The 15,643-nt window shown below is 38.9% G+C and overlaps 2 protein-coding genes across 2 annotated transcripts; one reads left to right on the forward strand and one right to left on the reverse strand.

Moving 5' to 3' along the window:
- The first annotated feature begins 2,992 nt into the window (after positions 1 to 2,992).
- LOC136257585 (cystatin-B-like) lies at positions 2,993 to 8,872 on the forward strand. The gene is made up of 7 exons (XM_066050821.1): positions 2,993 to 3,118; positions 3,193 to 3,266; positions 3,311 to 3,412; positions 6,134 to 6,221; positions 6,596 to 6,669; positions 7,452 to 7,553; positions 8,677 to 8,872. The coding sequence occupies exons 2-7, from the start codon at positions 3,201 to 3,203 to the stop codon at positions 8,794 to 8,796; spliced, it is 552 nt and encodes a 183-aa protein (XP_065906893.1). The 5' UTR covers positions 2,993 to 3,118; positions 3,193 to 3,200; the 3' UTR covers positions 8,797 to 8,872.
- Positions 8,873 to 9,518: 646 nt separating this feature from the next.
- LOC136257586 (protein MIX23-like) lies at positions 9,519 to 13,993 on the reverse strand. The gene is made up of 5 exons (XM_066050822.1): positions 13,898 to 13,993; positions 13,601 to 13,726; positions 13,277 to 13,429; positions 10,363 to 10,422; positions 9,519 to 9,617 (listed from the first exon to the last, which is right to left on the reverse strand). The coding sequence occupies exons 1-5, from the start codon at positions 13,949 to 13,951 to the stop codon at positions 9,570 to 9,572; spliced, it is 441 nt and encodes a 146-aa protein (XP_065906894.1). The 5' UTR covers positions 13,952 to 13,993; the 3' UTR covers positions 9,519 to 9,569.
- Positions 13,994 to 15,643: the final 1,650 nt, after the last annotated feature.

A 15,643-nucleotide genomic window follows, 5' to 3' on the forward strand; every position in this document is an offset into this window, starting at 1 on the left:
CACTACAGAAAATAAGTCACTGAAACCACGACATGTTACACCAATCAACAGTGACGGAGAAAGAAGAATACAACAGTAGGTCCATGATGCATGCATTGTAGCAATAAGGTACATCATGGGCCGAAGCAATGTCAAACAGTGAAGAAATCAAACCCATAGCCTTATCCATAGTCCAGTTGTGTATGCTTGACTGGAGGCATCAGTAAATTAGCTACGCACAGAAAATACAGATTTTTAAAAGTTTTATTGGAAGGGTTTGAGGTCAATCTGAAGATCTTTATGGGCTTGGTTATGTTTAACTGATACAGCCAAGCTGTTATGAAGGGAAAGTGAGGCTGGTATTTGGGTAATAATGTTAAACCCTGATCTCTACTATAGTACACTGTATGATAGTATCCCATGATCCTGTGTCTTCCTAGGTTAAAGTTAGTACTAAGGAATGTATCCACATTAGAGTATATGAGAATCTTGAAGATGTTCTATCAGTTCATGGCATACTGGAGGAAAAAACATCAATGAACTGATAGTATACTTTGAGTCCAAGATGATTCCATTTGTATATTGAATTGTATACATGTGTGAATATAAATTACCTGCACTTCCCCAAGTGCAGAAGCACATCCATGATATAACCAGTGTTGCCTGAAACTGGTGAAACAGATCTTACAAAATGTGTCCAAACTCCATCAAGTTCTTATTACACAATAAGTTACACTCATACCTTCTGTAGTTATTGTATGATAAAGTCACTGGTCTACAACTGGGACAAGGGAACATTAAAAGCTTCAGCAAGCTGAGCAATCCCCTATATGTCTCAATAGAAGGTATATAAAACATGAAGGAGATGAGAGCCAGTACAATATGTTCAGTGAAATGAAACAAGGAGGCTAGGGACAGGGGTTTGTCCACAGCTAGCAGAAATTAAAGACTGATATCATTTTATATTCTGGAAAAACAACAACTTGAGGTTGTGTTTGAAAACAGCGATTGTGGTTAATACTCCTACACACTGATAATGTATGCAGTGTGTTTGACCAATCAGATTGCAGCAGGAATTATAGCCAGGAGCTATTTTAATACATTTGGTAGTGCATCACACTGTGGGGGTACATGCAGTTACTGAAATGATTTAAAATTGCTATAGATTTATGCATGATTCCTTGAATGATATAAACTGTCTTCTGTGAGTACAGCTCCCTTGAACCTTTGAGGTATTACATATACTAGACGGATGCTAAATGGCATTAGTTAGGCCTGCATCAGATTTGTTCAGCATATTATATAATAAAAGCATAATAGGCTGGAGTGGTATGCCAACATAATGCTAGGATATTAGGTGGATATTTAAGTATCCACATAATATACTAGTACTATGCTACCGCTCCAGCCTATATTATGCTGGCCTGAATCTAATATGCTCAAAATGTTGCCCAAAATGCTTTCAACAATTTTTTTACCCATTATGTTCCTCAGTGTAGCTACATTTTCTTAAACATTTTAATCAGTAAATGCTAGTATTTCAGTATATCAGAGTATTTCAGTACAAATTGACTGTTTATTAGAGAGATCAGAGAGAGTATCGAATTCAAACTATGGAGTTTAATTCCATGAAAATAGATATAGTCAGTGGAAACTCCAATAGAAACACTCAAATGCTAGTTTACTCTAATAGAACAGTCACTTTGTAGTGAAACACTCTAACCTAGGAGCATAATGCAAGCACCATGGGAACACATGAAGAGCATAATATAGGTGGGAAATCCCTTAAAGCATTTGGAGCAAAATTTTGAGCATATTTGACTCAAGCCTAACATAGATTGAATTATTCAAGAGCTACTGAGCTAGCTACTAACTAACTATAAATTTACAAAGTGCTGAAAATGAGCTTTAAAATGTCCTTACCGGTATATTCTACATTTTATAGTCTTCCCAGGAATAGGTTATTATGGCTGTCTGTGACTGTTCTGATAGTTTGACTGCTCTACTAGAATTATCTCGACTGTTCAGTATCAGATTGTATTGCTGTATATCTTGATCTACACTTTCTGATGAGCCAGTTTAAGTATCCTGTTAGACTACACTACACTTCTTGTACCATCCACTTATTGTCTTCTCTGTGTTTCGCTTGAGGAAAATGGAATGGATAATAATGATACGCATACCTCATCACCATAGCCAGACTTGCATGGTTCCTTTAGAAGAAAAGTAGTCCCAGCTTTTGTGTGTGTACGGCAGGATTGCATCAAGGTACCCAGCATGCAAAGTATAGCCTTAACTATGGGGTCTGGAGGCAGGGAATAAAATAATACATTTTTAGGCAGTAAATTCAAGCTCAGTCAAGATATGGGTGACGTCTGGCCGCAAAAGTAACTATATACTGCTATTGTACCATCTGTGTCTAACTGTACTGTACTGGAATGTCACAGTGAATATGGTTAAATCCCACCACAAGTAGGATATCGTAGTTATCAACCCAAGGCTGAGGTGTTAATAAGCTAGATATCATAATTCAGTATTGTACAGTTTTTATACTTTGATGTAGGGCTTCAGTGGGATAGCAGGATGGTAAGGTGACCTTAGCTATAGATAATATATATCTTAAGGTAGGGTAAATTATTCCTTAGCTATGTTGGGACTATTTGTTCTGGAACCATCAAATGAGATGGAGTGTTAATTAATATGTACAACTCTTCTCACATGCGACCACAAATAAAAACAAAGTCAAAGAAGGCATGGAAAGGATGGATAGCTAGTAGCTACGTACAAATTTTTTATTTATTTTTTTTATAAATTAAGTTGGGGTACTTCAAGCAAAGAATATTCTCTGGGACACAGTGATAACAACAGTAACAATATCAAGTGGAGAGGGAGAAACTTTGTTGTGAACTGTTTTTCGTTGCCTAATTACATAGGTTACTCCTTCACCCTGCAGCTGCTTGTTGGCAGTTTACATGACTGGGGACTTAACTATGTGTGGTTTGTCATGTTGCAGCACATGACATTGCGGTGAACCGCGCCACGTTACTTGGACTGTGCACCTTCGCTTTCCTCCGTGTTACTAACAGTATTCTCGGACTCTTCCTGACGTCTTTCGTAAGGTGATACATTTCGAGATAAGGTATGGACAGTAGTTTATCAGCCACGTGAACGTTACAGCGATGATAACGACGTTCCTATTATTCTCACTGATAGGATACGTGATGAGTGTAGGCGGTAGAACACCGGAACAACCCGCCACAGCGGAGATTCAAGAACTCGCTGACAAAGTTAGTATGCATCACATGGGCGTTAGTCATACCACACTCCCTAGGTAAGGCCACAAGTGGAGGGACAGTTAGGAAGATCCCCCTCTCTGTATAAGGCCATCAGTTACAGCACTCAAGTGGTAGCTGGAATGAACTATTTCATCAAGGTGAGGATTATGTGATCGGGGGGGGGGGGGGGGGGGGGGATTTTGTACAAAAATCACACAGGCACATGCCCACAATCAACCGCATACCAGCTCTAGTCGTATGCTTGGTTTTCCTTTCCCAAAACTGCATTGTGTATCACACTTGCACTTTATGTTAAAGGCCACCAGTGTCATTTTATACCAGTTAGTTCAGTGCTGAATACAGTGTAAACCAGCTGTATCAATGTTGTATTGACAACAGCGCCAGTCATGTAGGCTACCAGAAATTAGTTATCCCTGTGCATCAAAGTGGCTTCTCGTGCGTATGCAAAAATGAAGCTCAGACTCAAGGCTTTGTCAAAAGAAGTGTTCTTGTAAGGAATCGTGATCGCTACTATCTGATTGTACAGTGATAAGTTTTGTTGATGGTTGTAGTGATTTGTTTTAGTTATACTTCTTAGAAACGAAAAGTGGTAATTAATGAATTACAACAAAGAATTACCATTACATGCTACAGGTATGTTGTGTTGGGGTAGCTGAAAGAAGGTTTGTGAGGGTTCTGGGACACACATAGATACACTACCAATTCACACATTAGAATACTTGGAATTGACAATGAGTTGTTGAACTATGAGATCATGTGATGTTTGATGATCTTATAGACCATATTCCAAATGATGTCACACGAATTTTCTATTTGGGGGACTCAAGTGTTATCACCAATGGTGATTGAGATTTCGAAGATTGACATAGAGGCTAACTAATAAGATATCAAGGCGAAACTATCAGGTTTGGTTATTACAACAAAGAAACAATAGTACTTCTTCTAAACTTTGAAAACCAGCTGAAAACTCTAACCCGGTGTTAGAGAATAGATTTTATATCCCTATAACTGTACCTGTTAGTTTTAGGTCAATATATCTTCTTCCAGGATTGAATAGTGATTTGAATCTTATTAAGCCCCATTGGAGCTCTCACTCGAAATTGTTAGAATACATCAAATAGCCACAGCCATTTTATTTCATAACTTCATTTGGAATACGGTCTATTAATTACTCAAAGTGTTGTATTTTGCAAGCACTGCAAGGGTCACGAACTTTGCAAATTGAAGCTTTCTGCTGGCAGACTACATCCAAGAATTTAAGAATTTCTCATATATATATATATATTTGCTTTTGCCTGCACTTATTAATATTATCCCCCACCACCCCTCCCAGGCAACAGTAGGGGATTCAAAAATCAAATTCCCCACCCGTGGGGCATGACGAGTCGTCAAATCCCTCACCCAGTGTACACTGTGAGAAACAGGTAATTCTTGTGGGAGGTGTATAGCTGGTATAACAAATAAGTGCTACAAATTTTTACAGTCAAATGCCTCACTAGATTCTAAGGTCAAATCAAATTAAATCCCCAACCATTCCCTCATGTGCACCCTAGAGGGGGTAATTCCCTCATGTACACCCTGGAGGGGGGTAGTGGGGCATAATATTAATAAGTGCATAAGTGTTCATTACACCATACTCTATATTAGGGATCATGAAGATTTGGGCTTTTCTGGCCAAAAGTGTCACCCTAAAACTAGCCTTACAATACCTTCATGCCACCTTGGCAGTATTGGTTAGGTATAACCAAAAAAGTGCCTTCATTATGAAACGCTTCCAATACGTTTGCTACAAAAAAACTTTTTTTAGTGGAATTTTCTACTGACTGACTGCTTGATGCCTTCAGACAAGTGTAACTCAATAACAGCTAAGGCTACAGACTCACTGTTCAGCCCGACAGGTGCCTTTTGGCATACCACACTATGTATTATGCACTCAACATGGACTTACCAGTGTCCTCCCATGTGTCCCATTCATCTATGCTGACAACGGAAGGTGTTAATTGGCAGTACCCACGTGATCAAAACTTGTAAGCTAATAGCAGCCCTTACTTGAGAAATGAAAGAAATATCACACCTGCATTAAGCTTCCAGGCAAGTAAGCTTTAGTTTAAGGCGTGCTGGTTTGAAATACAGTTGAAGTGAGTTCCTGAAGGCATTATGAAAGCATTTTGGCTGTATGCACAGTGGGCCTTCAGCCGGCTGTGGGCTTAAAAGTTGTGAAATAAGTGAGGTTGCCCTACCTCAGTCTAGGCTTATTGTTTTCATCTGAATGCTTGCCCCAACTATTAATAGCAAAGTCACAATTACGCTTCATTTCAGATATGTTCAGCCCATTACCCAGCATTATACACAAAGAACGCTACCAGGAGGACCTGTGTAAGGAAAACTGTGGATGATTCCCATTACACAGGTACTGTAGGGAACTGCACAGCTTAAAATAACAGCCTGTCACCTGTCATTTCCGCCACAACAATCAACCAAATTAAAAATGGTCTGACGTTATTATGGCCTACCAAAATAAGTTTTTAAAAGTTGTTGTGTATGTGAACTGGTTACTGTTATGTACCAATGGACAATCATGTTGTGTGTTGGTCTGTCATTTGACAGATCATGTAAGAAACCTTATATTGAGCACTGGAGAAGCCATTGCATGGCGCTAACTGCGACAAATATGTGAACAAACATACAAATACGCTCATGTAGTAAACCAGGCATGCACCCACAGCCAGCTATATATGGGCATGCACTTGGTTTAAAATCATTCAGGTCTCAGACATGTACACTGGAGACTACCTCACTCAATATAGCTAGCTGTGTGATATCTAGTTACCATAGTAACATGGATATGCACTAATTAGATACAAATTGGAGATGATGAACACATCAATATCAAGGTGTATAAGGACTTGGAGGATCACTTGACAGTTAGCAGTGTAACAGAGGAAGGTGTGTTTGTTTGTTGCTGGTGGCTATATGTAGAAACTGATTGTGAAGTAGCAGCCATAACTAGCAGTACCTTGTAGTCCATAAAAGGAAGTTTACACATGTATATTGTCCTCTCTACCAAAGTGAATGCTTAGAATGTAATAAAGCCGATTGATGTACACATCTGAGTGCTCAATAATTTTGTCTTATCACATTCCCCTTTTACGTTTCATTGTTCCTGCCGTATGCCAAACCCATATTTGGTGTGTTTTAAAATCCTCGTGTTCACTCAGTGAATGGCTGACTAAAATGGCCACTTAGTTTCCATTGATAAACTGTATAGAGATATATGAAAAGGATTGTATATCATAAATATTGCTTGTGATTTATTCTAGTGAGACAGCAGCTAAGAGGAGGCGTGACAAACCAGCGACCAGCTGATGATGAAGTACAGAAGATTGCTGATGAGGTGATCTGTAGATTAATAATATTATATCCATTATGACCTATAACTATGGTGACAGGTGAGATCATGTTCCTCATTATTGCATACAGTAATGGTTGAGTATTACCATACACTGCAGCAGTGTGACATGTGTTCGGGACCAGGTGTATATTCCGTGTTGTGTGTGATCTTTAGCCAAATGATATCTTACTGTTATGAGGAGAGTACATGTGTAATTGAAGGACATAAGATCAAACACTGACAATCACACAAACAGCCCATTACATATACTGTAATCGAACAGCCAGTCCATTTCCTCCTGAAGTTATAAAATGTTCAGATAAGATTACCTCAAAAATTTCCATCTGTTGGTGCTCACTACAGACCAAATGTCAAGTCAGCTACCATCTTCAATTTGATGTTATGAGTTGTCAAATTGGATGTGTGTGGAAAACCCAGTGAGAAATAAAGATGATGTGCATGGATGGTATAATCCCCAGGTACTTTCCCTCATTTAATAATCACAGTAGGAAAGTGACTTGACAGTGTGTTCTATCCTGTTACTATGGCTACAAGTTGCTGTACTGATCACATGTTTTATATCACAATCCGTATTATACCATACAACAGTAGTTGATGAATCATCAACTTTCTATTTATCTAATGCCAATAAGTACCTTTAAAAGTGTTTAGGTTTATGAGTTTTGTCCGTATTAATACATCAAAGAAACTTACTCTTTGTCAAAGATCCCCGAACATTGTACAGTACCCTAAATTACATTGTTAATCTGGTATGTCCTACACAGGTACGAGGTAATGTGGAAGAGCGTGCTGGACGAAAGTTCTCTCAGTACAAGGCTCTCTCCTATGCTACTCAAGTCGTGGCTGGTACAAACTATTTCATCAAGGTTGGTATGGTAACGTGTAGTGGAACCTGGACACCTACATAATCCAGACACTTAGTTAAGGTCCCAAAGTATCCCTTAGTACATAAACTGACCTGGAAAATCAGGACACCTTGATAATCAGGACACTACCACTTGTTCACAGTACTACTCCCTAATTACTGGCAATTTGTCATAATTTGTGACTGTCTCTAGATCTAGGAAAGTTGGTCTCTTTTCCAAGTGTCAAGATATCCCAGTATACACCATTCAATGTGTTGTACCATGTACCTGGAAGTTTTTGCAGTGTGTAAATATTTGGAGTTAGTAAGCTACTGTGAAATTTTATCACGTGAAAATTTGTGTGTCCCACTTACTTTACTGATAAATTAGTGTGTCTCCTGGTGTGTGATGATGTTGTAGGAACATGTGATAGTGTTGTAGGAACATGTGATTCCACATATGTTACAAACAGTATCATACATTCCTGATAGTAAAGTGGGCGTGGCTCACAAACAAAGCTGGCCTACTGCAAGACTAGACCATATGACTAGACTATGCCTTGCACAGAGACTACTTGGTTCAGACAAGCTTTACCAATCTGTATGCTTGAAATAAATATCAATGCAGACCCTTAGTAGCTGTGTGGTTGAGAACAAAAATCTTCAAATCGAGCAACAGTGATGTGTGAAAATTATATCATGAAAATCCTAGGCTAAGAGGCATCCGTGAAATTTAAAACGTGAAAATCCTGACTAAGGACATAACCATGAAATGTACATACTGCGACAATTTCCAGGTATACAGTAAATGATTGACATCACATGTACCAAACTTTTACCCAGTTAATTCCTCACCTTCCTACATCAGTAACAGTCTGGTTTGCACCATTGTAGATATGTAGGTGGGTGGTATAGAAACTCAAAAGCAGATAAAATTTTATGTCAATGTTTCAATCCAGACTGCTTGCCGTAGGGCCTGGCAATAGCAGCCAACAAAAGCTAGAGGATTTGACAGTGGTTTATTTGAACAGTGAAATACAGTGTGATTATTAAAATATAAGTGGTAATGTATTTCACTGGTCTAATACAAAGTCCCCTGTCAAGGATTTCTGTACCACCTTGTACTGTTCCTGTTCCCTTCACAGGTGCAGGTCAGTGCTGATGAGTGTGTCCACCTCAGAGTGTTCCAGAGCCTCCAGCAAACACTATCACTGAGTAACTTTCAACAAGGAAAGACGATTGATGAACCAATCACCTATTTCTGAGAAGTTACAGTACTACACTGACCAGACTCACACCATATTTTTTGATTGATTAATTCTACTCAATATGTACACTGAAGGGTGTAGAGATGATATGTCTTGACCGCCATTACCGTTTTCTTACCAAGAGTAAGCTCTAAAGTTGTGGTCTTCATATCACTCAAGATCTTTGCATTCCCACAATGCTATTAACTGGTCAGTTACATTAAAACCTCTGTAATAAGGCCACCTGTTTAATAAGGCCATCTCTAATAAGGCCACCTCTGTAATAAGGCCACCTGTTTAATAAGGCCACCTCTGTAATAAGGCCACCTGTTTAATAAAGTCACTTTACAACAAGGTCACCAGCTAATCCCCAAATATGTCATTGTTCATGTATGGAGTAATTTACCTATCAAGGAATACAATTCTGCCTGACTAAACCTCAACATCCTGTGTTGCTTGACAACACTTATTAAAACTGGTACTTGTGCAAAGAAATAAGTGAGATTATACCATTTAGTAAAGTAACATATAGATTTGTACATACCTAAGATATGAAACCCCACAACCGTAAAAACACTAAACTATAAGAATACACTTGTGAAACACTAGGTGGACATCTACATTACTATAGTAACAACCAGGCACAGAATTAATTTCAAATAACATTTAAAGAACCGACACCTTGAGATTGCTCATAAGTTTGTTGAATCCTTCGTTTGGGTGAGGGGCATTAATAAGAATTTAATTACAATTAAATTATCACCTACAACACAACATTATCACACTGTCATTCACAAATCAGGTGGTTTATAAGCCTGCCAGCATCTCTCCTTGAACACCTGACGATGAATCAGAGTAAACATGGTAAGGTACACACAATAATGCTGTCCACCCTGAGCAGGTTGATCACATGATCTCATAGTTCAACACCTTGGTACAGAGCCTGAAATTGGTCAGACATCATCTGCCATTTTCTGACCATTTCTGGCTAAAGTCTGAACACTTTTAGAAGAAATTTGTACGGTACTGTTGAGTATGTCTGACCAAATAGCAGGATTTATCAGATCATTTCCAAAATACTGGGCTGTAGTACTGTATGCAAAGTGCTAGCTAGTTAGCCACCTGACAAGTGTCACTCCGATGATAACACTGGAGACTGACCTCCATAATACATTAAACCATTTGAGTTAAGAGATAAACAGTAAGGAATGTTGCTACAAAGAGAAAACCAAAGCTACAGTATAGTATGTATAACGTAAACTGTTTCTAGGGGCGCTTAACACAGTTGGAAGTCCACACAAACTGTTCTGAGGTTAGATAAGTGTTGTTTATGTCAACTATTGCCATTAAATAAATGCCAAGTATTGCATGTTAACGAACTTCATCAAGTTTATTTTATTTTAATTTCAGCCAAAAAGTGGTGCCTCACTGGTCACACCTACTCTGACGTCCTTGGAATGTGATAAAACGTGTTACCACTATCAACACCAGGTAGTGTATACCATATTTGGTTACACAACAAAAAGCCAACATCACTAATCACATGATCAACCACCTCAGTACACTATACTAGTATACACACACCTTTAGACTTCTCTCCTTGATCACATCTTCAACTGTTAGTTCACTCTGCATCAATCTCAACTGTAGAGACAACAATAACAACAACAACAAGCTTTTAGCCACTATTGACATGGTCACACCATAGATACTGTACTAGTAACACTGGATTGGAAACTCCATTCAGACTCAAATATAATGTACACATTATGGGTACGCACACCTTGTAGTTTCACGGATTGTCTTTTGGTTGATGAAGGCTACAAAAGGCTTTTAAAAGTCTGGTTATTTAAACACCTACTTCACCAAGGGTTTGCGCAGAACCATGGTAAGTGCCTAGGATGAAATTTAAGCGATTCAACCCCAGTTACCTCACAGTACAACATTACTCAAGGAAACTGTAGTGTACACTTTGTTGTGTCTTGAAAGACATAACAATAATACTAGTGACATTGTATTAAAATTTCAAATGATTTGTGCCACACGTTGTATCTTCTCCAGAGCTAACCAGGTAGTATAATGAGGACAAACAGTTCCTGGAATATGTGCCAATAACCATCTTGTGATAACAGAGCATAGCAACCAAGATTTGCTCAGCAGTGCAACTGACGTATATGATTCAACAGCAAAATTAATTCTGGAATTATCGCATGTTATAGGCTTTGCAATATTATTACATAGGCATTAATTGCTACACTTATCATCTAATCTTCTTGAGAAATAGTTTACTAACACAACTGCTTTGCTAACAAGTTAACCAATTGACATAATTAGCACTTACTTACATTGACATTACAGACTTTTCAAACTATAGGATTGTAGTTCAATTGTCATATGCAATAATCAAATCATTAAATAGCTGATCATGTAATAATTGCATGTCACAAATTAAACATCACCCAACCCTACATTACAACCACACCCATTAATACACTATAGTAGATCACAACAGTGATGGACGCCACTCCCATATTTACATGTTGAGTTTATTGTATAACCTTACACAAGGCCGGAGGAGACGGTCCGGTTGGTCAGGCCTGAGCCGGACCAATAATCTGGAGTTGAACCAACTAGCTGACCAGCTCGAACTACATTACTCTCATGCAATCTTTGGACGATCATATCTACATGTAGCTACGTACATTTTACAGATGTTATTGAAAATACATGACACGAGTAGTTACCTAGTTTCTCAGCCTAACTAAAGCACAGAACTACACGTATAGTACCTCCAATTACCTTACAGTACAGCATTGCATTTGTATCGTTTTGTACAGAAATGATTGTGGGTTCTACGTACAGTATCACGTGTGCTGACAGTTGGCATTTATCACGTGTAAGGTAGGTGCCTTCTTTGATTCTAAACCAGCACACTTATATCGCAATTCAAACTTCATAAAATAATCATTAGCATTCTTTGGCTTGTCTCTCTTGGCTTCCTTTACTGGGCGAAGGGCTGGCAGTGACAAACCAGATACCTCATTCCTCGGAAAGAAGCTGCACACTCATACATTACATGGTGGCCATCTGGATGAGATGTTGAGTAGAAATCACTCCTCTTCAACTACCCACTCGTCCTATCGAGATACCAAGCAAACTCTCAGTCTCACCCACATCGTGCCATTTTCGAATGCTGATTGGTCTCGTGACTGTCCACCAGTATATTTATGTGATGATCCGTTCACTTCATACAAACCAGTATAGTAGTATACAGCTGTGTAGCATTTTATTGTAGCTGTGTGAATTCAATGTATAGTAATTACCGTGTATCAATTAAATTTGGCGGTGAACTAAATTTGGCGAATTGGCGATTCGTCACTCAACCGCCAAATTTAAATTTCGTCAATATTATTTTCAAACATTGGGTCAAGCAGTTGTTGAAGTAGGTTTTCGACAAACCTTCGTGGATGCTGCTGAAACTGGTAGTTCCACGCATGCCGAAATGGGTGTGGCTTACTGACTAGACTAGAACTCGCACTCGATTAGTGGGTGTGGCTCCACGTAAGCTTGCAGGCATGAATTCGTGCGCAGCCATTGATAAATGGACGAGTATGCCTACAGATAGTAAATAATCCTGAAAGTAAGTGTGACCATGAAAGAAATCGGAGCACAGGTATTCGAGTACAGTAGGTGTCTATGGAAACAGGACCAGAATATTCTTTAAAGCGAGTCAGTACAGCATCGTACTTATGCCATTCGCCTATTTTTCAGTGAGAGCATTTCGTCAAATTAAAATTTCGTCAACTGCAATTTTATAGCAAATCGCCAAATATTAGTTTTGCCAATATTTGTTGTCATACGGTATATCCTAGCTAAAGGGGGCCATGCTGCATGGGTTCCTGTGAAATGTGGGGGGAAAGTTGAAATTTGCTAGCTAGTTTTACTTTAAAATTTAGCATCAATTTTAAATTTTAAGGCATTTTCCAACCTTTAAATTGCAAAAATTCTGCAGCTCCTGGGGGTTGCACCCCCAGACCCCCCTTGAACTTCTAATTGCTAGCTATAACTAAATGAACCATACAGCAAGTTTCATGCTGTGTCCCCTGTATGTCAGGTCTACAATTATACATAGTATAGAAAGTCTGAAGAACAACAGATAGACCTGAGCATATTTATATAGCTAGCTAGCAGTGAAATATCACTAAAATTGCATATCTGAGTGTCTAATTTTCAAAAATTTCCTGTGGGGGCATGCCCCCAGACCCCCCTAGAATGCTCGTGCTTTGCACTTCGCAGAGTGTGCTTTGCACACTGTGCAACAGCTCCTCTCTCATTGGCATGTATACAGTAGTAATTTCAACATTATAGTCAATGGCCTGACCAACTCAATTTTCCCTCCTCCGGCCCTGTTACAGCACTAGGACACATTTAATACCTACACCATGGCTCCAACAATGAGGTACAGCACACATGCTACTCTAAATAAAGGACATTTCACCTTTGTTTGTTGTGATCTCAATTTCTTATGAGCTTCAAGACTAATATCATCTCCTGCTGTATCATTTTCTTGTTTTAGTCGCTGCACCTCCTGTTTGTCAATGTCGACACACCTTTGTATGGCTTTCTTCCTGCTCTCATAACCTGACTGGAGCTGTGGTCAACATGTTACCATGGTGATGATCATGTGAGGTGCCTAGAAATCTCACCAGCCAAAGTGAACCTTTTCTTTTGTTAAATAACCTTTTCTTTTGTTAAATAACATGATAAAATATGACAAAAGAAAATATTCATCTTGGCTGGCTAGACTAGGTTGCCAGGTTACCTGTTCATAGAGGCTCTTACATTCATCGTGAGCATTGACTTCTCCGGCAAACGATATGGTGGGTACAGAGGTGTTTAGTCTGTAGATAATTTTGTCATCTGTGGTCCTCAGTAATTGTAGCGCCTCCTGTAATAATAATGACGGTTTAAATGTACGCCACTATCCCAGTGGGGTCGGTTTGCAACAGGGAACAAATAGCACGTGGTACATCAGTGACGTCACGAAGAACCTAGTTCACGCCATCATTAAATTACATACGCACTAGACGCTACTATCACACTGTACATATTGGCTTACTTTGAACTCGCGAAACTCGCCACACGGTATTTCTGTTGGTGTCACTGCTGCCATCACGTGGCACGCATCGTAAAAATCCGGAGAATATCCGTAGAATTTGCTCGAGTTCGAATGAAATCCTCAGACACATACGATCAAACAGGACCACAAAAGGAACTTGCATGGGCATGGCAAGGAAGGTGTACTTACAAAAATAAACTATCTATAAAATACAGTTTATTAAGTAAGGTACATTGGCTGAGTCCACCCACTATTTGCATGTTCATGCCGGCTAAGAAAATTCTCTGAGAGGAAGAAATATACTTTTACAGGCAGCAGCATCCAGCATCTTCCTGAAAAGTGACTTGGAGGTAGTTGTGCCAGGACAAGAAAAATTAATTAAATTCAACAGATTGTTTACAGAGGCTGGCTGGCTGGTAGTGACTAAGAACTGCAATTTCAACCATCTCATAGTAACTTGGTATGTTTAAACAATCAAACTCTGCAAGCAATTGTAAGTATTCCACTTTGGACTGCAGCTGTTTCCGGGAACGAGCTGATTGTATATGGTGTACAGAGTCCAGAGGGCATGTTACCATCATTGATCTCTTGTTTCACTGCATAGATATCCCTACTGCTTCATTTTTAAAATTAAAATATGATCATTATAAATTGGCAGTTCTTTCATTTGAGTGGTTGGACAACAATAAACTACTAGAACTAGTTGGTCAGTTTGCAATCCGCAGTTTTTGATAGTAGCTACGTAGCTACTGAAAGTTCACCGACAATGTCAGTTCCACTATTACTAGATGCTTAGACCTCATACATAGCTTAATTACAGCAATGTGGGTGGGTGGAAATAGTTCACATGATGACCTGCACATGGTCGTTTCATGGTTGGTTCAAGCAATCATTGATGCGATAAAGGCCAATGAGAGCCAGCAACAGGTAGTTTGTTAGAATGATCTAACTGGACAACTGGTTGAGGTTGTCAACTTTAAGTGATCTGAATATATTACAACTAACTACAAACTCTCTAGTGAAAGCATGCGTTCCTCTGTCAAGTTGGCTCAGGAGAAAGGTGCATCCAATTGGCCCTCTTGTCTTCCTTTGAAGTCGCATAACTTTGTGCTTCATAAAACTGCTTTTCGTGATGCAATTGCACTTTGCTATCATTGGCTACCATCTGCCTGCTCTACTGCATTTGCAGAACAGAATATAGCCATGAATGGCAGTGAATTGTCATCAGTGTTGGGAGTAATGCGTTACATAAGTAATGCGTTACGTAATATTATTACTTTTGTGGTAACTAAGTAACTTAACGAAATAAGCTATAAAAACAGGTAATATAACTCAAGTTACTTTACTTGCAAATGTAACGTGTTACCTAAGTAATATAGTTACTGTAACGAGTCTAATATTACGTAATATTATTACTACAAGTAATGAAGTTACTAATCTTGTTAGTAATCCACTGAGTAACGCCTAGCCACAACAAAGTAATGAAGCCTACTGAATGAAGATTAGTGATATGGAGTTTGTAATCCATTGATTGTTGAAACAGCTATAGATAATTCCCATACTATGCAAGCTACCACTACCATTTAATGATGCCACATTGTGGTCAACATTATCTGCAACCCACTGGCACTCTGCAAGCAAGTTATCAAGGCTTTCACTCTGAGTAACAGATTGTGTGTATCTGTTTACCTCATCATAACTGATGGAGTAACCTAGCTGTGACAGTTCATTTACAAGCCACCTTTA

Source organism: Dysidea avara, chromosome 6, assembly GCF_963678975.1.
Source record: "Dysidea avara chromosome 6, odDysAvar1.4, whole genome shotgun sequence".
NCBI lineage: Eukaryota > Metazoa > Porifera > Demospongiae > Dictyoceratida > Dysideidae > Dysidea > Dysidea avara.